Source organism: Equus asinus, chromosome 8, assembly GCF_041296235.1.
Source record: "Equus asinus isolate D_3611 breed Donkey chromosome 8, EquAss-T2T_v2, whole genome shotgun sequence".
NCBI lineage: Eukaryota > Metazoa > Chordata > Mammalia > Perissodactyla > Equidae > Equus > Equus asinus.
Window position 1 is genome coordinate 92,321,336 of NC_091797.1, and position 21,249 is coordinate 92,342,584.

At 47.5% G+C, this 21,249-nt stretch overlaps 2 protein-coding genes across 35 annotated transcripts in view; one reads left to right on the plus strand and one right to left on the minus strand.

Annotated features, from left to right (window-relative positions):
* Positions 1-13,320, plus strand: part of MTMR3 (myotubularin related protein 3) — a 142,386-nt gene extending 129,066 nt beyond the window's left edge. For 17 of the 30 annotated variants that reach the window (XM_014835002.3, XM_070516343.1, XM_070516346.1 and 14 more), the window contains 8 exons: positions 229-414; positions 3,002-3,172; positions 4,389-4,534; positions 5,310-6,666; positions 7,804-7,914; positions 8,379-8,467; positions 9,231-9,257; positions 11,135-13,320. In XM_014835002.3, the coding sequence (XP_014690488.1) occupies positions 229-414; positions 3,002-3,172; positions 4,389-4,534; positions 5,310-6,666; positions 7,804-7,914; positions 8,379-8,467; positions 9,231-9,257; positions 11,135-11,306 (2,259 nt within the window). In that variant the 3' untranslated portion in view covers positions 11,307-13,320. The remainder of the gene's footprint in view (positions 1-228; positions 415-3,001; positions 3,173-4,388; positions 4,535-5,309; positions 6,667-7,803; positions 7,915-8,378; positions 8,468-9,230; positions 9,258-11,134) is intronic. The other 13 variants (XM_070516347.1, XM_070516352.1, XM_014835011.3 and 10 more) reach the window with 4 other exon arrangements.
* Positions 6,673-21,249, minus strand: part of LOC106827226 (collagen alpha-2(I) chain-like) — a 70,620-nt gene continuing 56,043 nt past the window's right edge. For 4 of the 5 annotated variants that reach the window (XM_070516365.1, XM_070516367.1, XM_070516369.1 and 1 more), the window contains one exon: positions 13,085-20,675. The gene's annotated coding sequence lies outside the window, so the exon portion shown is untranslated. Of the gene's footprint in view, positions 6,876-13,084; positions 20,676-21,249 lie in introns of those variants that run through there. The other variant, XM_070516366.1, reaches the window with a different exon arrangement.

The window sequence follows — 21,249 nt, forward strand, 5'->3', positions numbered from 1 at the left end:
CTGAGTATCCTTTTGATGATTATGGAATGGAGTTGAGGCAACTGGGAAATTGCCCTAAGCATGTGTCCCATCAGGGATGGAGCTATTGGCAGTAGGGCTGGATTGGGGCTCCTGATGGGGTTTAGTGGGAGGCTGTTATAAGAGACTGCTGCCAGTGACACCAGGATCAGGACTGTCACAGTCTGGACAGACAAGCCTAAATGATCGCTCCTGGGTGCTTCCTTGCAGGGTTTCCAGGTTCTCGTGGAGATGGAGTGGCTGGATTTTGGCCACAAGTTTGCTGACCGGTGTGGTCATGGGGAGAACTCAGATGATCTGAACGAGCGTTGCCCAGTGTTTCTGCAGTGGCTTGACTGTGTTCATCAGCTTCAGAGGCAATTTCCTTGCTCTTTTGAGTTCAATGAAGCATTCCTTGTGAGTTTGGGCTTATAAGTCTTTATTTTGAGGACCTTCTAAATTCATGGGGGTGTCACCACATATCACCACAAATGTTAGTGGGTCAGTTTTCACATGAAACTGTGCATCCTTTTTAGAATTTGATGGAGGAGCCATTCTGTCTCTTATTTTTTTATTGAAAAACAATAATCATAAACAAGTGTTTCAGTGAATCCAGGTGTACTAGATTTGCATAGTTTTTGAGTTGTTTTAAACTTAGCTTTTAAAATGGATAATAGAAGCTTCAAAAAGCGGTTAGAAATAGAAACAATAGAATGTCTTCTGCTCTCTCCAGTCCATCTACCAAATCCCCTACATCTCTCCCACTCTCTCTGCCCCCTCCTTTAATGGAAGATGCACTATCCATGCCCTCTTCCAGCCCCTCCCTCCACTTGTGCACCAGCTCCTGCCCCTCTCCTCTGCTCCAGCATTTCTCCTCTCTGTCTTTTGCATCAGCATATTTCCCTCTCTACCAGATCATTGCCATTGGCATACGTATACAGTGTGGTGCCTCCCATCTCATCAGAACCCTTTCTCAGTCCTGCATTCCCATCCAGCTGTTAGCTCATTTCTTCACAGCAGAGCGCCTCAAGTCTTCTACATTTACTGTCTCAAATTCCTCTCTTCCCATTCTCTCTTGAACCCAGACCAGTCAGGTATTTACCCCACCACTTTACCAGAGCTGCTCTTGTTAAAGTGACCAGTGACCTTCATGTTGGTAATCTAGTGATCATCTCTCAGTCTTCACCTTCTTTTTTTTTATTGAAGTGTAATTGACATACAACATTATGTTAGTTTCAGGTGTGCAACATAATGATTTGATATTTGTACATATTGCAAAATGGTCATCACAGTAAGTCTAGTTAACATCCATCACAATACATAGTTAGAAAATTTTTGTGTGTGATAAGAAGTTTTAAGATCTGTTCTCAGCAACTTGCAAATATACAATACAGTATTATTAACTATAGTCACCATGCTGTACATTACATCCCCATGACACATTTATTTTATAACTGGAAGTTTCTACCTTTTGACTGTCTTCATCTTCTTTGATCCATCATTAATATTTGGCACAGTTTAATCACTCCTTTCTTGCAGCAGTTTCTTCAGTTGACTTCTGGCACACTTTCTCTTAGTTCTCTTCTACCTCACCATCTGGTCCTTTCTGTTTCCTTTCCTGGTTCCTCTTTACCTTCCCAGTTCTGAATGTTGGAGTGCTCCAGGGCTCAGCCTCCAGGCTGTTCTCTCTGTACACTTCCTCTCTAGGGACTTCATCCAGTCCAGTGGCTTTAATTGCTCTCTGTGATTCCCACTTTTATACCTCTTCAGCTCAGACCTCTCCACTTAACTCTAGACTCATCTATCCACATGTGTCTACTTAGTATCTCCACTTGGATGTTTTAATGGTATTTCAAACTTAAGATGTTCAAAACTTAGTTCTTGATTTCCACATCTCCCCATCCCAAAACCTGATCTTCCAGAAGTCTTCCAATTCACCAAATGGCAACTCAATCCTTCCATTTATTTAGGGCAAAAACTTTTATGTCATCCTCAACTCTCCTCTTTCTTTCATACTCCACATTCAGTCTGTCAGCAGATTCTCCAGCTCTGCTTTCAAAAAATATCTAGAACCTTGATTACTTATTGCTACCTCTACTGTTCCCACACTGGTCCAAGCCACCATCATCTCCTGCTCCAGCTCTAGAGAGTCAACCTTCTAAAATATAAGACAGACCACGTCATTCCTCTGCTCAAAAATCGCTAATGACTTTCCGTTTCACAAGAGTAAAAGTCAGAGTCCTCAAAATGGCATGCACGGCTCTCCTAGAGGTTACCTTTCGAGCCTCATTTCCTACCATTCTTCTCCTTGTGCAGTGTCCTTTAGCTCGCCTCAATACCGTTGTGCTTGCTCTTGCCTCTGCATGGAGCATCTGCCTCCCTCCTTCCCATACCCACATGACTTGCGCTCTCACTTCTATCAGGTCTCCATCGGTGAGGCCTTCCCACACTGCTCTGTCCCTCTTACCCTGCCTTAGTGTTGTCCAGAGCAGTTCTTACCCCTCCCCCACAACTAGAATGAGCTCCATCAGGGAGGAGAGCTGTCTGATTATTGTTGCATATCTAGCACCCATAGAAACATCTGGGGTGTGTGAGATGCTCAACAATGTTTTGTTGAATGAAAAATTGTTTAGAAATGTGATGTCTCTCAGACTTAGGTTGCACACTGATCTGCTCCAGTACCCAGTTTTTATACTCTGTCACTCTTGAGGGGGGTTGTTAACTTAGGGCCTCAGAGACTGTTTGCCAGGGAGGCCAAGAGGAGTGGGTGTTCCAATGATTTATCTTTGCTCTTTTGACTCAGGAGTGATGGTGGTTGGGGTTGGCACTCTAGAATTGGTGTGGTGAGGAGGTGCGGTTGTGTGGCTTACTTGGTTCCCCCATCTTTACTGAGTGTGATCTAAAGTGCTCTCAGGGATGTGGGGGAAGGGTAGCTCAGCTGGGCTGACCTCCCCCTGAGAATGCATACCCTATTGCTTGATTTTGCCTTGTTGGACTCCCATAGGTGAAACTGGTGCAACATACCTATTCCTGCCTCTTTGGAACATTCCTGTGCAACAACGCCAAGGAGAGAGGGGAAAAGCATACTCAGGAACGAACATGTTCCGTGTGGTCGCTCCTTCGGGCCGGCAACAAGGCTTTCAAAAACCTACTGTATTCCTCTCAGTCAGAAGCCGTATGTATCCTTCAGCCTTCCTTCCCTGATCAGCAGAAGGAATTTGGGAGTGGAGACTAATGGGAGTGTTTTTGAGTAGCGACCCTTCTTAATGGCATTTCTGTTGTCTCTGGATAGGTTGGTTCCTTTTTTTTTCCTACCACCATCCTGAGAAAGGCCTGTTTCCTGGTGATGCTCTGGCTTGCTTCTGACCACTCTTTGCTCAGGGTGGTTTGATTAATACACATCTCTACTTTGCCTTTCTAGATACCAGTCTTTTCTGGCACCTCCATCAGAGTTTAACTTGCGCCTAGTGTGTTCTGTCTAGTGAGTGGAAGAGGCACTTAAGTCGTTCCCTCGATGACCCTGATAGCTCAGAAGGCCCCCAGCACCCTTCCAGTGTCAACAGGCACTGACATCTACTGCAGCTTCTATCTGAGAGCAGAAAATTCTGTGACGTTAGCATGCGTATCTCTGTGTGATTCTCTGCTCACACAGAGAACAGGCAGGTCCTTTAACACTTTGTTCCTCAAAGGAACACCTTCTGTTAAGCAGAGAAAAAGAGGACTTGCGTCTGAGAGTTAATACATTGTAACATGCCTTTGTCAGAATGCATCTTAAATTCTAAAGAAGTCAAAAGGAGGCTAATCAGAGGTTATATTGCTTTGCTGGACTATTAATATATCTTTCACACATTTAAGTAGTCAGAGGAAAAATTTACACTAACTGCTTCTCTCTCTCCTTCACTGTGCCTGCTGGAGAAGTGACAATACAGGAAGAAAATTCCCTCGTTTTCACATGATTAATTTAAATGATCCTGTAAAACAGGTTTGACAGTGTCTTCTAAAGCCAAGCCTTTATACCAGGGAACAGACAACCACCATCTAGCAGAATGACTCACTTTCTTATGCAGTAAAAGCAACAAATTAAGCTGAGCAAAGTCAGACATTCAATAAAGTTGACCTAAGAAATAATTAATGAGAGATGGATATTTTAAAAAATCCTTTAGATTTTCATGCCGGCAAAGAGGCTCGCAGGTGAAAAATGTTGTCCCCCCAAAAAATCTCTAGTCCTTTATAGGCCTTCTTGGGAGAGAGACCTGCATCCACTGATGCTAATTCCCTTTGGAGATAGTGCAAGACCTGTTGGGTGTTCCAGCTTGGTGCTTGTTCCTGACCCTCATTTCTAAAAGCTTGTTGGGACTTGTTTAAACCTGTGTCCACTGCTCTCTCCTCAGGTGCTGTACCCTGTGTGCCACGTGCGCAATCTAATGCTGTGGAGTGCAGTGTATCTGCCCTGCCCTTCCCCGTCCACCCCTGTGGACGACAGCTGTGCACCATACCCAGCACCTGGCACCAGCCCTGATGATCCACCCCTGAGCCGGTGAGCCCAGGGTTGATGCTAAGGGGCCTTTTCTGTGTGGGTTATTCCTGTGTTGGAACGTGGCCAGGGAGGGTCAGAGATCATGACATTGTCTGGCTCCCCACATCTTTCTTAGATCTCTAAAGTTTTCTCAGGGAAGGTATAATGGTTCTGGGCTATGAGGCCATAAGAGCCTCGTTTCCTGAAGGGTGTTGGGCCTTGTCACTACATCGCTCTGCTGCACGTACCAAGCAGTGATGGAGCAAATCCTCTGGGTTCCTTGTGACCCTCTGGCTTGAATCTCAGTCACTACTCTGTGCTCCTGCCTCCCTGCCATGATTTGTCTTCTTGGGCTTGAAAGGCAGATGCTGTCAGATGATAGAAAGTTTGGCTTTAAACCTGTGAATTAGCTTTACTGAATTCAGACTGATAAATAATAAATTAATTTAAAATATTGTAATAGCAGAAAATCAACAATGCTATTTTCCTTTGCTGCTAGTTGAGAAACACAGCAGTACCATGAAGAACATCTTTTTAAAATAGCATTTGCTGTTAGCTTACGGTATGTATCAGGCATTTGGTAGGGGTGGGACCAGAGGAAATTTGCCGACTAGAAGGAGGACTCGTTCGGAGCTTTGCCTTTCCAGCAGTCTGAGCCTCATTTCAGAGATGCCGTAGCTTCTTGAGTAGTGATGAAAGACCCAATTATGAAACAACTGCCTGTTAAAACCTCTTGTCTCCTACTTCCCTCCAAACAGCTTCAGATTCTCATTTCCCCCAAACTTCTTGTTTGTAGGCTACCAAAGACTAGATCATTTGACAATCTGACCACAGCCTGCGACAACACAGTGCCTCTAGCCAGCCGGCGCAGCAGTGACCCAAGCCTTAACGAGAAGTGGCAGGAGCACCGGCGCTCACTAGAACTGAGCAGCCTGGCTGGTCCTGGAGAGGAACCTCTTGATCCTGACAGCCTGGGGAAGCCAACCAAAGTGCTGGGTGGCGCCGAGCTGTCTGTTGCAGCTGGAGTGGCCGAGGGGCAGATGGAGAACATTTTGCAAGAGGCCACCAAAGAGGAGAGTGGGGTAGAGGAGCCTGCCCACAGGGGGAGCATTGAGATGCAGGTCAAAGAGGAGGTGCTCTTAGAAAAGGAGAACAGGGGGAAGATCCCTGAGGGCTCTGCCATTGTACTTCATCAAATCCCGGAACTGGATGCTGCTGCTCTGAGGAGTCATCCTGTTCTCCCCAGTTCTCTCCAGGAGCCTCTCAGGGGAGAGGATGCCCAAGAGGTCCCTGTAGAACAGCCTCACACAGGAGCTGTGGCAGAGGACAGGGAGGAAGCAGTTCTTCCAATCCCAGTAGATGCACAAGCTGGCTATGGTACCTCACAGTCAAGTTCTCTGCTGCCCTCCCAAGTCCCATTTGAGGCCAGAGGATCAAACGCAGACAGCTCCATGGACATGTTAATGGAAGATAAAGTGAAGTCAGAAAGTGAGCTCCAAGGCCATCTTAGACCTTGCCTGGTAAACAGTGGCAGGTTCAGTGGCAAGGACATGCTTCCTCAAGCCTTGGAGCCCAGGCCTTTGGAGAGGAGCCTGACTGAGAGGCCCCAAGTGGGATCTTTGGTGCATAGGACTTCCCCTGACAGCATCCACAGCCCAATGCATTCTCCTTGTGCCTTGCCTTTAGCCGAATGTAAAGAGGGGCTCGTGTGCAATGGTGCCCCAGAGACTGAAAATAAGGCCTCAGAGCAGCAGCCCCTAGGGCTTAGCACCCTCCAGAAGTACCCCACCCCCAATGGGCACTGCGCCAATGGGGAGGCTGGTAGGAGCAAGGACTCACTGAGTCGCCAGCTGTCTGTCACAAGCTGCAGCTCTGCCCACTTACACTCAAGGAACTTGCACAAGTGGCTGCACAGCCACTCGGGGAGGCCGTCTGCAACTGGCAGCCCTGACCAGCCTTCTCGCAGCCACTTGGATGATGATGGCATGCCTGTGTACACGGACACTATCCAACAGCGCCTGCGTCAGATTGAGTCAGGTCATCAGCAGGAAGTGGAGACCTTGAAGAAACAAGTCCAGGAGCTAAGGAGTCGCCTGGAGAGCCAGTACCTGACCAGCTCCCTGCACTTCAATGGGGACTTTGGGGATGAAGTAGTGAGTACATCATGGTGCCTCCACAACTGTCCAAGGAGTCAGGGCACACTGAGGCTGAGCACCCTTTGTGCCTACTGCATGATGATTGGTAGAGATTTCTAAAAGAATTGGAAAGGTCCAGAGTAGCCCTCTTGAGAGAGGCTGGAGAAGGGCATATGAATGGCCGTCTGCCTCTTTCTTTTCTGCCTTGCGTATTTTCCGCAGGTGTCCTGTTTAGGCAGTTAGAACAAGGAAGAGAGTTAGCACTCACTACGTGGTTGGTCAAATCTCTTTGGAGAGAGGATTATGTATCTTAAGAAGGGCTTGAACAACTGGGCCGAATATTTGTAAGGCAGTGTGAAATAGTCCTGTCAAATCGTAGTGCCTGTCCTAACCCAGTAGCTAGTAACTGTTAGCCTCCCCAAACATGGGCTGTAACTGTGAAGGTTTAGTTCTTTTTTTAGCAGGTATTCATACCCACCCTGTGGCAAGTGATGGCAGTAGAAATGGGGAGAAGGGGTTGGTTTCTAGTACTGTCGAGGAGTTGGCACTGTAAGGGGGCCTGGTGACTGGAACTGCAGGTACCTGAGGGGAGATTCTCAAGGAGGCGTTCTCACTGGGTGGGTCTGACTTGATGTGTTCAAGTTCAGGTGTGAGCCTGGCTCTAAAAGCAGTCAGTGTACATTAAAGGCGGGCTCATCCAATGACTTTCAGTTCAAACTAACTTCCTAGTGATGATGGTTTCTCATTTTCCTGAAAAGTCCTTTAGAGAGAGGAGGACATGCCCAAAGCACTCAGTTTCAACACACACATGTAAGTGGCAGGGTTGGGTTGACAGGCTCTTTGGAGCAGCTGACACTCAGTTCCCACTCCATTCTGGTCTCTTCTGCCCCACTCACTTTCTAGAACCCACAGCCTGTCTGCACTCCAGAGTCACTGCACGCAGCCTTAGACCTCTGTATCTCTCTTCCAGCTGAGCTCAGCCCTGTCTCTGCACCTGCTCAACCCACTTCTTGATGGCTGATGCACCTACAGATTTGGCAGCCCTAACACCCAGGCCCACCCCATGTCCCCAGTGCTCCCTTCCTTACCAAGCCCCTTTCTTCTTCTGGGAGGAGACCAGGTTCATTCTGTTCAGCTGTGTTTGTTTGCCAACAGACTTCAATCCCTGACTCGGAAAGCAATCTGGATCAGAACTGTTTGTCTCGCTGCAGCACAGAGATTTTCTCTGAAGCCAGCTGGGAGCAGGTGGATAAACAGGACACAGAGGTACAGGCTCAGCCCCTGTTCTGAGTGCCACCCATGAAACTCTTTTGCAGTTCTTCTCCTCCCTATCCTTTCCCCATGCCCTTGGCTAAGGAGTGACCTCATAGCACATGTAGCCTTGAGCTTCTGTGAATCTCAGCGCCTGTGAAACCCCATCGAGCCTAGAATTTCTGTGCCAGGGAGACTCAGCAAACTGGCCCTCTCTCCTCTTTGCCTCTATGAACTGGAGCCTTGCCAGCTCTCAGCCACACAGGGTGCTGCTGCCTGCCACTTTATCTCAGGGGAGTTTCGAGTCCCTTCCAGGGAAACGATTTGGACGCCTTTCTTGTACTACTGACATCTGACCTGGGCTGGTGCCACCAGAGCCAATGTGGTCCTTGTGACTCTTGCTGCCCCCAGCATGGCTCTGCTGGCTCCAGCTGGATGGCCCATCTCCTGTCACTAACCTGGCCCTGTATGTTTTACAGATGACCCGTTGGCTCCCTGACCACCTGGCGGCCCACTGCTATGCGTGCGACAGCACCTTCTGGCTTGCCAGCAGGAAGCACCACTGCAGGTGCCACTGGGGTGTGTGGTGGGGTGGACAGGGATGTGGAGGCTGAGACTGGCCCATGGAGCCTGCAGATGGAGAGATGCAGGCCTTGGGCTGGCAGTGTTCTGGCTGAGACAGACCCCAGGTTTACAGGACCCCGACTCATCTTTTGTGCCTCTATAATTGGTGGTTGCAGAACTGCATTTGGTGTCTTTCTTCCAATTCAGAGTGATCATGACTAAATTTTGAAATGTACAAATGATGTCCCTTTTTTTTAATTTTACTTCCAGGATTGGTCCACCGCCCAAACTGCCATTTCTTATTACTAGAATAAGATTTCTTCCCATTTCAGCATGCTGCTATGAGCAAAAATAGTTTTCCTGCTGTGGGCAGGGAACTTCATTTTCCTACTTCTTACGCCTGCTCCCTGACCCCAAACTTGTTTTCGTTGTGCCAGTGGTGAGCAGACATAGCTGGGGATACTAGAAGGGACAGCTGAGTAGGCTCCTGACTTCTTTCTTCCTTCTCAGTTGGTGCAGTGAGTTGCTAGGGATGCTTTGTCCCAGCTGGGGTGATGACTATCTGGAGGATGTTCAGTGTTCTTGGGATAGGCAGTTTATCTGAATCATGACACAGCTCGCCCACACTAGTGAATCCAGATTGAAAATGAAACCACCTCTTTGTCTAGTAATGATGCTTGTAGGACTGTGTATCTCCCCACCCTGCACCCCAAGCCCAGATGTCTTTGTTTGGCTTCTCCTCTGAGCTCTTTCTCCCCTCCTTGCAGGGACACTGACCGTGTTGATCAAACGTGGTGAGCATTTGCAACAACCTGTCTGTGACGTCCACACATCTACAATAACTTGTCCACACTAACTCTGCCGTTTCCCCTCTCTGCACTCATTGGGATGAAGCCTGGGGCTGAGAGGGCAGGCAGGCAGGCAGGTGGGCTTGCAGGGAAATCAAAGCAGCTGACTGAGGAAACCATTAGGGCTGAGTCACACTGCAGCCGTGTACTCCCCTCCGACCTCACAGCTCAGCTGAGCCATCTTGCTTGTGATGAGAAGCAGTGCTTCAGCAGGGGCTGGGCTTGTGGAGTAGCCAATTGGGTTTTTAGAGCTGTTTCTTTTGGGTCAGTCATGCCAGAATGATGCTAGTGACTTCCAAATCAAACGGCATCACCACTCCTATTTTTTTTTTTTAAAGAGACCAGACTGAACAGAGGTGGTCTTTCCCAAGCACTGTTTTAGCATGGGACACTTTAAGGGAAGAATCCATTTAGGGTCTGTCAGGATCCCCTGAGAGAAGTCAGATAGAAAAGCTTAACCGATCAAATTCATGTCATGCTTTTTGAGCCAACTCTAACAGGTATGTTAAATAAATGTAGACAATCAGAAATAGATTTAGGTAATTTTTCTGTGTTGCCCACTCATGCTTTTCAGAAACAGAGTTGGGAAGTACTTAACTGCATTCTAGTAGATGAAGTTTTGTGTGTTTGTTTTACTTCTCTGTCTTTCCATTGCCCCGTGTCTGGCCTTTTCCTTTTGTGGTATTCTTTTGTCCCCAAAGGGTATTCCGTATTCTCTCCTCTGTGCCTAAGTGGTCCTTAATCCAGCAGTGGGTTTGCATTCTGAGGAGCATAAATGAAAAGGTAGTGAGTGATGCTGGCTGAGAAGGAGGATTTCCCTTTAGCTGCTTTCCCCAAGTCTTTGGTGGGCTGTGTCAGGCTCCTTATAGTCTCCCGTTCTTGGGTGTGTTGGGATTGATTTGTACTTTGGGACCCAGCAGACGGGTTATAAGGTGAGCAGAAACCCATCCCTTGCCAGCTACCTGTCCTGTTAGCTGTGAAGAGCATCTGTTTGGGTGTGCGGAGCTGTGCTGCACAGATGCATCAGAGCTGGGCTTTCAAGCGGAAAAGAGGGACTCCTGGAGCCTGAGTGCAGTCAAACCTTCAGATAGAGCTCTAGTATTCCCTGGAGATGCGTGCGGGTTGGGGAATGAGCCATAATTGACTGACACCTATCTAATAAGGGAGTGTGTGTGCATGTGTGTTCATCTGTGCTCTTGTCCTTTCACCCTGAGCATGTGTCATTGGTTGCTTGTCTCCTGGCTTTGCATGCTGGCAGCAGAGCAGTCCTAGATGGCAGCAGTCTATTCTCCATGTTGCTGCCTCTGAGCCTCTGGGGAAGTGGCCCTTTGGGCAGGGCTTCTCACTACCCAGCTGGGCTGGGTAGTTTCTCTCATCTGAAGAGCTCGGAGGCAGTTCCATTGAACTCTGGCCTCTGTGATCACAAACTATATGGAGGCTGTTGCCCAGGTGGTTGTGGCCACTGGGTTTTCCCGGGCCAGGACTTACCCACTGAGCTAGGAGCTGCTTCTGCCCTCAGCCCATTTGTTCTCACAGATCTCTTGAGCAGCATCCTTCTGTACACCTGGTAACCTTGAGCCATAGTGGTGAGGTTGCCAAGTGTCCTTGGCCCTAAAGTGAAAGTGGTGTGTGACTATGCTAGGTGGGGATCCCCTCCCTGCTTGGCTTGTTTCTGGGCTAGACAAATAAAAGTGTTTGATCTTAGAGGAGTCTCCAGCACATCCAAATTACGTACGGTGAAGTTCTGTCTTCTGAAGTTGGTTTCCCCACTCCATTCTCATTACCAAAACTAACATTGTTTTATGTCTTCTTCTCATCCCAAGGAATTGTGGGAACGTATTCTGCTCCAGTTGTTGTAACCAGAAGGTTCCAGTTCCAAGCCAGCAGCTCTTTGAACCTAGTCGAGTGTGCAAGTCTTGCTACAGCAGCCTGCATCCCACAAGCTCCAGCATTGATCTTGAACTGGATAAGCCCATTGCTGCCACTTCAAACTGAAGCTCAGTGAACTGGGGTGGGCAGAGGCCAAGCTGTTGTTCCTCTGACAGGCCCACACAGCCTGGGCAGACTCAGAGGCCTGTGCACTTTGGAATGGGGGCATGGAACCACCTATGCAGAGTGACAGAAATTTGGGATGTACCACTGGATTGTAGATTGATTTTTCTTTCCTGTTTTTTTCCTCCCTTTTCCATCCTCCCTCTGCCTCCAAAAAAGAAAAATGTCCCCTGGTTGTCTTAAATTTTTTTGTTTTTGGATGGAAGACCAGAGGTTGCCAGTCCCCCTGTAACTGTTGAGCCGCCTGCTGTCAGGTGATGCTGAGGGTTGGCTTGGTTCCAGCCTCTGACCGGCCTAGAGTCAGGAGTGGAGGCCTGAGATAGTGAGCAGGGAAGAAAGCCAGTGCTGACATTTGTGACCATTCCTTGTGCCAGCGCCACATCAGAGCTTGTTGGGAAAAGCCTTTGCTACAAGGGAGAGAACTGCCCCGGGTGCCCTCTCCTTCCTGAGAAGCTGGGCGAGTCTCACCTTCTAGACAGATAAATGGGATTGGTATTTGGAGGGAGTGACACACAGTAAAAGGAACCCCTCAGATTCTCCTCTGGGGAAGAAAGGTGTATGCTCCTTTGAGGCAAGTGAGAGGAGCTGGGAATGGGTGGCCAGCATGTTCTCCCCCATGGGATTCTGTTTTGAACTTGACTCAGATTGTCTAGGGCTCCCTTCACTGTCATGGGTCTGCCTCCCTCTGCCAGGCTGTGTAGTGCTTCCCACGCTCAGGCATAAGAGTGCAGACTGGCCAGAGTGCAGTGTTCTGCTGCTGTGGCCAAGGCCAAAGCCTGCCCTGAGCTCAGGCACACCTGGAAGCCCCTTCTGGGGCCTGGTCCCCCAAACAATCTCTTCCTCAGCCAGCACAGGGAAATCCAGACTCAGGGTTCCAAAACTTCCCCATTCCCAAACCAAACAAATCATGGATCTCCCTCTTAAGGGGTAGAATCAGCCTTTAGAGTGCAAGCCTCTGGAAAAGGGAGCATGTCCCATACAATCAGCCTTCCTCCTTCCCTTCTTGGGGCAGCGGGAAGGGTCCAACAGTCCCCCTGCCCTGCTCCTGGCCAGCAGTGAGGGGCCACTTGATGACTCTGCAGGGTTCTTTCAGAAGTGACACAGCCCGTAGGAGATTCTGGGCATCTTTCCTCAGTAAGCTTTGATGTGGTCCCTAAAGAGCCTTAAATATTTGTGGTGGAGGTAGGTATGGGGAAGGGTGGAGAGGAGTTTAGGTTTGTGCTTTGTAATCTTGGCATCCATGTTTTGTGCCTGCCCTCCCTCTCGGGGGAAGGGCCATGTTTGGCTCTGCTAAAAGCTGCTAACTGGTAACAGGGCAGATTGTGGTGTGTGGTGGGGGTGAGCCCAGGGAACTCTTGTGAACTTTTGGAAGCAGTTCCCTGGCCAAGGGCAAGTTGTGTCTCAGGAAGGTGGCTGCTGTGTGTGTCTGGGTGTGGTGAAGACGTGGCCCAGAAGCCATCCCTGGAGCTGCTGGTCCAGGCAAAGCCAAGCGCCTCTGAGCACGTCTCCGACTTCCCAGTGGCAGCAGGTTGCTCGGAGTTTGAATTTAGTGAAACAGGGTGTAGTTCTTCTCCACACTCTGTGTGGTCTGGCCGTGCAGGTAGGGAGAAGTCAGTGTAATTGAAGATTGTGCAGTTCCTAGTGACAGGTGCCAAGAGGTTATGATACGGGTTTCTTGGGTCTGATGTACAGTGTGAATAAATGCTTGCAGCTCTTAGCCCTTTTTTGATCAATGAAGCACTTTTTTATTAATATTTTTCTTTGTATGTAAAGGAGGAACCGTAACTCTCCGTAGCTGTACATATAACCCTTTTCTCCTAAAGAGGAGTCAGTCAGTGCTCCTATATTTTTCATTTTTTGTCAAAGCAAGAAGTAAATACTTTAGATCTGTTAAATATATAAATAAAGTGAATAAAGTTTAGTGTTCCGCATGGTAGCATTTGCTAACATGTTCTAATTCTTTTTCCTGTGGTCTGTCCTCTCTCCATCCCTTTTCCCTTTTACACAGAAGCAATTTGAGGTGCTGCTGGGAAACTGAACTTTGGCAAAGGAAAACTACAGATTTCTTTTCAACTCTGGACCTTGGCAAGGAGCTGCACCATGATGCCCAAGCTGTGAAACACACTTTCTTGATGGTTTTGCCCCTAACATCTCCACAGCTAAAAAGGCAAAGCAGTCAGGCATCTTCACAGTGGGTGGTTCTTCCTTATCTGAAGAACTGAGCATCAAGAGTAATTAAAACTATCTCTGGCCTCCAGGCTCCTTTTTTTGCTACTGCTCTGATTTCAGGGCAGCAAGTGCCTTGGCCCCCTAACCCCAGCCCACCCAGGGGCATCAAGCTGCACCTGTAGCGGCAGTTAAGCACAGACCCTGCATGTGGTGGGAGAGTGAAAGGAGATGTTGGGGGTGGTGGTGGCTAGAAAGTATTTACATGGGTGGGCAGACAGAGACCTTGGGGGCAGACACTGAATTGGATATGATTACTAGAGGGCTCCTTCCTCCACACACACGGAGGAAACTATGCTCCTTAGATCTGCAACCAGCTGAGCAAGGCCATAGCTTCCAGTCACTTGGTTAGTTCCTGCTCTTCATAGGGGTGGATTTTCTTTCCCTTACATCGCTGCTGGGTATGCTTCCCATCCCACGGTGTTACATACTTCCTCTGTAGGGAAGGTTGGTGTTGAGTGGTGCCCAGCTCTGGTGTCGTCAGCCCAAGATCTGTGTGGTGAGTTGGCTGGGCCCTGAACAGGATCTGCTCAGAACTCCCCGAAGTGCTTTAACTCTGGCTTAGGCGTTCCAGGGTCACTTTATGGATGTACTCTCTGCCTAAAGTATACAAGCACTTAAAAAAACAGCTCAGCTGGTTCCAGTCTGAAAGCTGTGCGTGCCATCCAGCAGGTGTTTCAGAATTAGCCTGTCTTCTGGGAGAAGGTACCATTTCAGCTGTCTTCAGTCCATCATAGAGCCCAGGCTGCGTTCAGATCAGTTTGTAGAAAAGTGTGTCATAGCCAATGTGTGTCTACACAGCTTCTATTGTTCCTGAGGTCTAATGGTTTAGCCCTTAGCGAGTTAAAACACTAGGAGAACCTAGCGAGGCTGTCAGGGGCCATGGGTGTGGAGCTGCTGGGAGTAGGAGGAGGAAGAGCCAGGATGCTGGTGAGACCTGAACGGTGCAGGTTGAAGTTGAAAGGCAGAGAATTGCCCCGTGGACGATGGCTGTACATGGAGAAAAGCAGTTCTTTAAGGACAAGGCCAGCTTTCTTCAGGCCATCACGTGGAGGAATTTGGTCTGAAGCAATGGGGTACTTAACAGTGGCCCTGAACTGCACGATGTCCTCCTCATCCCTGAACTTTCCTAGCCTGGCACTCTCTCAATGTTTCCCTTCGTGCTGTACTTTGGGCTCATTATTCCCAGTCCACAGATGATAGGGCTGCCTTCATCCACTGAGATTTTCTAGTAAGGATATACAGAAAGCTTTTTCTTTAGTAATTTTGCTAATATGCCCACTGTTCATTTCTGTGTCAGCAAATATTCTAAGGATTAAAAAGGTACTGTGGCAGATTTAAAGGGGAATAAACAGAATGGTGCCAGAGGATCTGTTAAATGATTTCCACTATTAAAAAATATCAAAATGAGAATTGAAGGTATATCTTAGAATAAGATTACAGGCTGCTGTCCTTGAGACAACTGATATGATTGGCCACTGCACACGAGGCTAGGAGATCCCATGCCTATTGAAGTTGTTAACTCTGGTGCTGACCTCTATTGATCTTTTAAGAATGAGGCTGATTTGAAGGGTCTGTTGCAGGATTTCATTTTGCTGGTGCCTGTTCAAGTGACCTGTCCCCAGGGCTGCAGCTGCACCCACCCGATTGCATTAGCTGAGGATAGGGCTAACAGCAGAGTTAAGTGGGCCCTGGGCTGTGGAGCAAAATGACTGACTCTCCATTTGGTATTTTGGATAACATGGCAGGAGTCCCAGCTCTTTAACTTCTAATTACATCTTCTAAGAACATTTGTTCTAAGTTGAGGTTACTGACAAGGTATCTCAAGGGCAGGACTAGAATGTGTGAGAGGCTTTGAACAAGAGCAGGAATAGGAGGCGACCCTCCTAAGCCTCTGACTCTTAAACATGAGTGCCACTGTCCCCAGCACATAGCCACACTGGGCCCTTTGTTCCTCTCCCCTGTGTGTAAAGTTTATCTGCCATGCATTCCGTACAGATAGCAGCTGCCTCCCTGGCCAAGGCTAGGCAGTTGTTCAGAGGCATGAGAGGAAGGGGAAGGGGCACCCTCTGAAATGGGAATTACAAAGCTTTTAAATGCTGCTATGCTGTTTTATTTACCACTTACGGTTTTGTCTATCATATCCGAGTTCTTAGTCAACTTTTCTTACATTGCTCATAGCAGTTGCATTTCAGTTGTATTTTCAGTGAAATTTAAAATTGGCCTTTAACTGTTTCCCAATTGGTTTATAAGATTTTTTTTAAAAAAATGCAAATGTAACCCACAAGTCTTGGATGCTGTTTAAGAAATACACTGTGTATTGCTGCTGACACTACTTGCCTATTATAACAGCATTGATTCTGCTGTAGCCTCAGTGACCATGTAAACTAAACAAATGTGTCGTGTTCACCCACAAACAGTTGTTCAGCCCTGGATTTGGGTTGCCACAGTGGTTCTCTAGTCAGTGCAAGGGATAAATCAGCTCAGCCCCTTAGTTGGTGCAGGAGAGAGGGAGGGGCCCGGCCAGGAGGTGGACCGGGGGATATGAAATCTGACATTCAGGGCTGGGAGGGACCTTAGAGTATCTAGTTCCGTGGTTTTCCTGCTGTTCTTTGGGGCCTTTGTGGAGAGGGAGCCCCTAGGCCCATGCCATATCAGACGTCCAGATAAGATCTGATTGAAGAAAGGGTTTGGTGCTTCAGATAAAAGTCTGAAAATCATTGATTGAATCCGACCTTCTGGTTTTTTGTTGAGGAAACTGAGGCTCAGGGAGCAGCAAAGACTTATCCCAGGTTTTGCTGCAGTAAATTAACAGCAAAATTTGAATAAGAAACATTCTCTCCTGACCCCTCCCCTTCAGTGCTCTTGGGCTTCCAGAAGACTGTCTTAGATAAATAGCTATTTTAACCTGATTCTCTTTGAGTTGGCCAAGCCAGAAATCTTGGAGAAGAGCTTAGTAGTTGCTATCAGAAGGCTTAAACTGTGAGCTCTCCTCTCCATCCTAAGCAAAATTGAAAGGTTTTTTTATAATCCAGTGTTTTTGTTTTTCTTTTTAACCCTTCACGTACCTAAAACCATGTTATTAGCATGAATCCTCTAAGTTCAAGTCATAACATTGTCTTAAAACAGTGGGGTGGCGAGTGACTTGACTAATGCAAGTGGGATAGTTATGAACTGTGTCAGCATCCAATTTATCTCTGAATTTGTTTTCTTTGTATGGTATGGAGAAAAGTCCTGACCGTATACAGATAAGTGGCTGCAAATGGTAATAGTCAAAGCTTGCCTGCAATCTCTGGTTATTATTGACAAAACTGAAGTAGCGTTAAAAAAGCGATTAATAGAGGAATATCCAACATCTGTTTTCAGTCCTTATCCTCCATATATCAGATAAGAAACACCCAAAGGTTATAATAAACACTAAAATTATTCTATGGTGAGAGCCTCTAGCATTGAGTTCTGGAGATCACAGCACGAGGCCAGCAACCCTCTTGATCAACGACCCCTGAGAAGCCCGCACAAGCACAGCTGTGGAGGCCTTACTGTGAGGTCTCAGGCAGCCTAAACTCGTGTGTTTTACAGTTGACTATATACATTAATGATTTTTAATATTGAAGATGACATTTGAAGCAAATGTTTAAAGAGAACCTCTGAAGCACCGCCACAAAAGACAGTTTCAAAATCACTAGTTTATCTGGAAAGAACCTGGGGGGTTTTTTTGTTGTTTTTTGGTGAGGAAGATTGGTTCTGAGCTAACATCTGTTGCCAATCTTCCTCTTTTTGCTTGAGGAAGATTGTCCCTGAGCTAACATCTGTGCCAATCTTCCTCTGTTTTGTAAGTGGGATGCCACCACAGCATGGCTTGAGGGAGTGGTGTGTAGGTCTGCACCCGGGATCTGAACTGCAAACCTGGGCCACCAAAGTGGAGCACACATACTTAACCACTGTGCCACCGTGCTGGCCCAAGAACCTGCGTTTCTGAGCCCACAGGCCTGAGCTGGAATCCCAGCCCTGCAGGACCAGCTGAGCTGTCCGAGGGCAGGTGAGGAAGTGAGCATTTCCTTGTCTAGAGCACGGCACTTACCACAGAGAAGGGGTTGAAGGTGCCTGCTTAGTAAATGCCTCTCTCCGCGCTGTCCATGAGGTAAGATGGCATTTCTGTCTGTCTCTTGCTGCTGGCAGACATCCTGAATGATCAGCGCCAGACGGTGCTTCCGTTCCGCCATGTATTCAAACTAGAAGACAACTGACCCTGCCCCGGGCCTGCCACCCCACAGAGCTAAAATTCTGACCTTAAAGCATTCTGATCTGAATTTTACAATAAATTGCAAATGCATCACTACTCAAAGACTTTAAAGTTCATATATGCATTTTATTAAAGAGTTAAAAAATTTTTTAACAGATGCAGGTCTGCACTGATGCTTTAAAATTGTATAAAAGCAACGGGAAGGAGGCTGAGAGAGAAATTGCTTGTTGGACTTGAGGAGGCATCTAAGAACTCCCGAGTACTCTGGAGACTGCTGTGGCCTCACTTTGCTGAACAGCTGATGAGTTTTAGGTTCTCTACTAAAGACCGAGCCGTAACGTGGGCTAGCTCTCCAGGCTGAGGGGCAGGGGCGGCAGAGCCAGGTGGGCCTTACCTCGGTGCAGCACAGATGGAGGCAGAGGCCTGGGCCCGGGTTGTATGCTGGCCTTGCTTTTTGTCCTATGCGTGGAGGCTATTAAAGCGCCAAAATATCAGCAGTTCCTTCCCAAGCAGCTGGCACCCCGGGGCAGGGGTGAACATTGGTGCCAATTTTCTCCTTTCCCCCACCCCCAAGTAGGAAGTTAACCTCCTCTTTCCAGATTGCAGTTGAATTCCTCCCCAAATCCCCACCCACCTTCCCTAGGACTGGGAAAAGTACCATCATTCAGTCTGTTTATGAAGCTCAAGGTGTCACTAATTTCCCCAAGGAACTCAAGGGTGGGTTTGAAAGCATTTAAGAGATGCGCTCACCAACCACCAATCACAAGACTAAGCCTTATTTTTAATGCTAGGATCTCCCCTCGGAATGAGCTTAGGCCTTATTACCATAACCTGCAGTGTACGCTGAAGCATGTTTTCCAACTGAGCCTGCCCAAGCGAATACCCACCTTTCCCCTTTTGAATATTCATTCCCCATCCAAAATAAAAAGCCCCTGCTTTGTTCAGGGACGCCACAACTTTGGAAATGATTCCACATGGCCTCCTATTTGCTGCTGCTAATATACTTTACTTTGTGTGACAACTCCTTCTGATGGAGAGTCTGATTTAACTTGCCAGGAGGCTAACCCACTTTGGTTTCAGTAACAGTCATAGGAAGTTCTGAACCACATCAGGCAGGAATGAACCAGGGCACCTGTAGCCACTGCATACGGCTCCTGTGTGCTGCCTGATGGGGAGGGCAGCGGGGTGGCAGCAGGAGATCACCCTGGCCACTCTCGTATCCTCCACATAGCCCTGCCCTTCAAAGCACTCCAGGTTTTTAGAGGTCACTGCCAATGCCTGAAAAGCCCAGAGTGGGCTGAGGACAAGAGACAGTGTCTGAGGTCACACAGTCACCCCTCATTGCTGGGGACCCTAACAGGTTCAGCCATGGGTCTCTGCCTCTAACAGCTCTGGATACACTGGGTGACTCGTTCATTTAACAAGTAATTGAGGGCTGTTGGTCTGCACAGGCTTCACTGGTGACTTAGATGCATCCCCGCCCTCACTGCCTCATGAGGTGACATGGCATTTCTGTCTCTGGCATTTGCTCTCAAGAGTGTGCCGTCTGTTAGGGAAGATTGGGCAGATAAATTAAAAGGCTCTCGTTATCCAAAAAGAACTGGGACCTGAAAAAGCCTCTTAGAGTCAACCCACTTAAAATGGAGACCAGAGTTTCTTATGGTAAATAGTGAAAAAGGCTCAACTGGAACGTTATCTTGCAAAATGAAACTACTAAAATAAGTATCTGTTAACAAAATGTTATTGCAACTATAGGCTAATTCTTAGACCAAAAAATATTTTATGTATATTTCCCTCCTAAAATTACATGATTGCACAATAGGACATCATTTCATGTTTGATTCCCACAGTGCAATCAGTCAGGGTCCTTTTTGCAAAAGTTAGTCAAGGGCTGCCTCTGTTTTCCTGAGGGTCTCTCAATCCTTTAGACCTTTGATATTCAGATCATCCCCCAGGAAGCATCTAATTGGTTATATGCAGCTATTCTCTTCATTTGTTAATGGGTCTGACTCTCAGATCCTCATTTGCAATGACTGCTCTCATTTGAGCAGTTTACCAACAATACTTTAAGGACTATGAAATTCTACATGTTTTGCAAAACTTAAATTGTACTTTGGTACCTATTTTTGTTGTATTTTCAATGTCAGAAGTTTAGAACAACTCACAATCTTAGATGCAGAGACAGGAGAGATGAGCTGTGATGGATGTAATTTTATAAGTGGTCACTTGGAGGATACTTTTCATGTCTGATGACTTCAGCTTGCCTCCACAACCTAGTGGCTACAGCAACTTGAACGCTAACTAGTTAGATGTGGCTCAAAGAAAGAAGACAGTCCATGGACTCATCTGACCAGAGAGAGCCTGCCCTTGAGGGACAGCGACTGATGGTGGTATTGGGTCAGCATGAGCCAAGGCAGGAGGGCCGGTTTGGGGAACTGAGCCGGAGTGCTCTGCTTAGCGAATAAGGGAAGGCAGGAAATATTTGTTAAAAGGTCTGAAAGTCTCTTTCAGGACAAACACTGGTCTCAGTTCTATAGCTATTTGAGGTTTCTGTACAAGATGATAACAGTTAAGATTTATTATGGCCCAGGTACTATTTAAGTACTTGCCATGAATTAACATTTAATTCTCTCAGCCTGCTGAGGTCAGTACTATTATATCCTGATTTGAAAATAAGGTGACTGAGACAACATCTCTCTTAATCCCCTTGCCTAAGGTGACACAGCAACTATGCAGCAGAGCCATGGTTTGAGTCCAGGTCCTTTGCCTCCAGAGGCCACACTCCCAGCCACTGCCGGTACATACCCAATCTCTCCTGAGTCAGGGCCAGCTGGGAGTCGGTGCTGGAAAGCAAGGGAAGATGAAATGGGAGGGACAGTAAGAGGCCACGTGGAGGATAAAAGGAAGGCCCACACCAGGGTAGAGGAGGGTTCAGGAGCAATTCCAAGGGAACCCTTAATTTTAAAGTAGTAGTGCTATTACATTGGATTTACATAGGACTATTTATTTCCAAAATCCATAAGTGTATTAAATGATGTACGAATGTTGCAAGAAGGAATTAGCTACTCACCAAAATTTACCAAGTTTCTTAGGTGGAACTCCCTCACTCAACTATAATGTTTCCATGTCTAGCACAGGGACCAATCTGTATTTGAGATCAACTGGCAGCAGACACCGACTCCATCAGGGGTTAAGACAACCTTTGTCCTGAAGCGAGAGCTCAGTGTCTACCTTGGCACGTGCCTATGTGTGCGCAGCTCTGGGCTGCCCTGACCCTGGGTCTCTGGGACCTGTGTTCCAGTTCTCTTATTTAGAGTGTGGCCTTGACCACCCTACTCGGCTTCAATTTCTCATTTGTGGGGATGTTTGTCCAATCAACCCAAGAGGCTGTTGAATATCCATGAGGACATAGGGCAT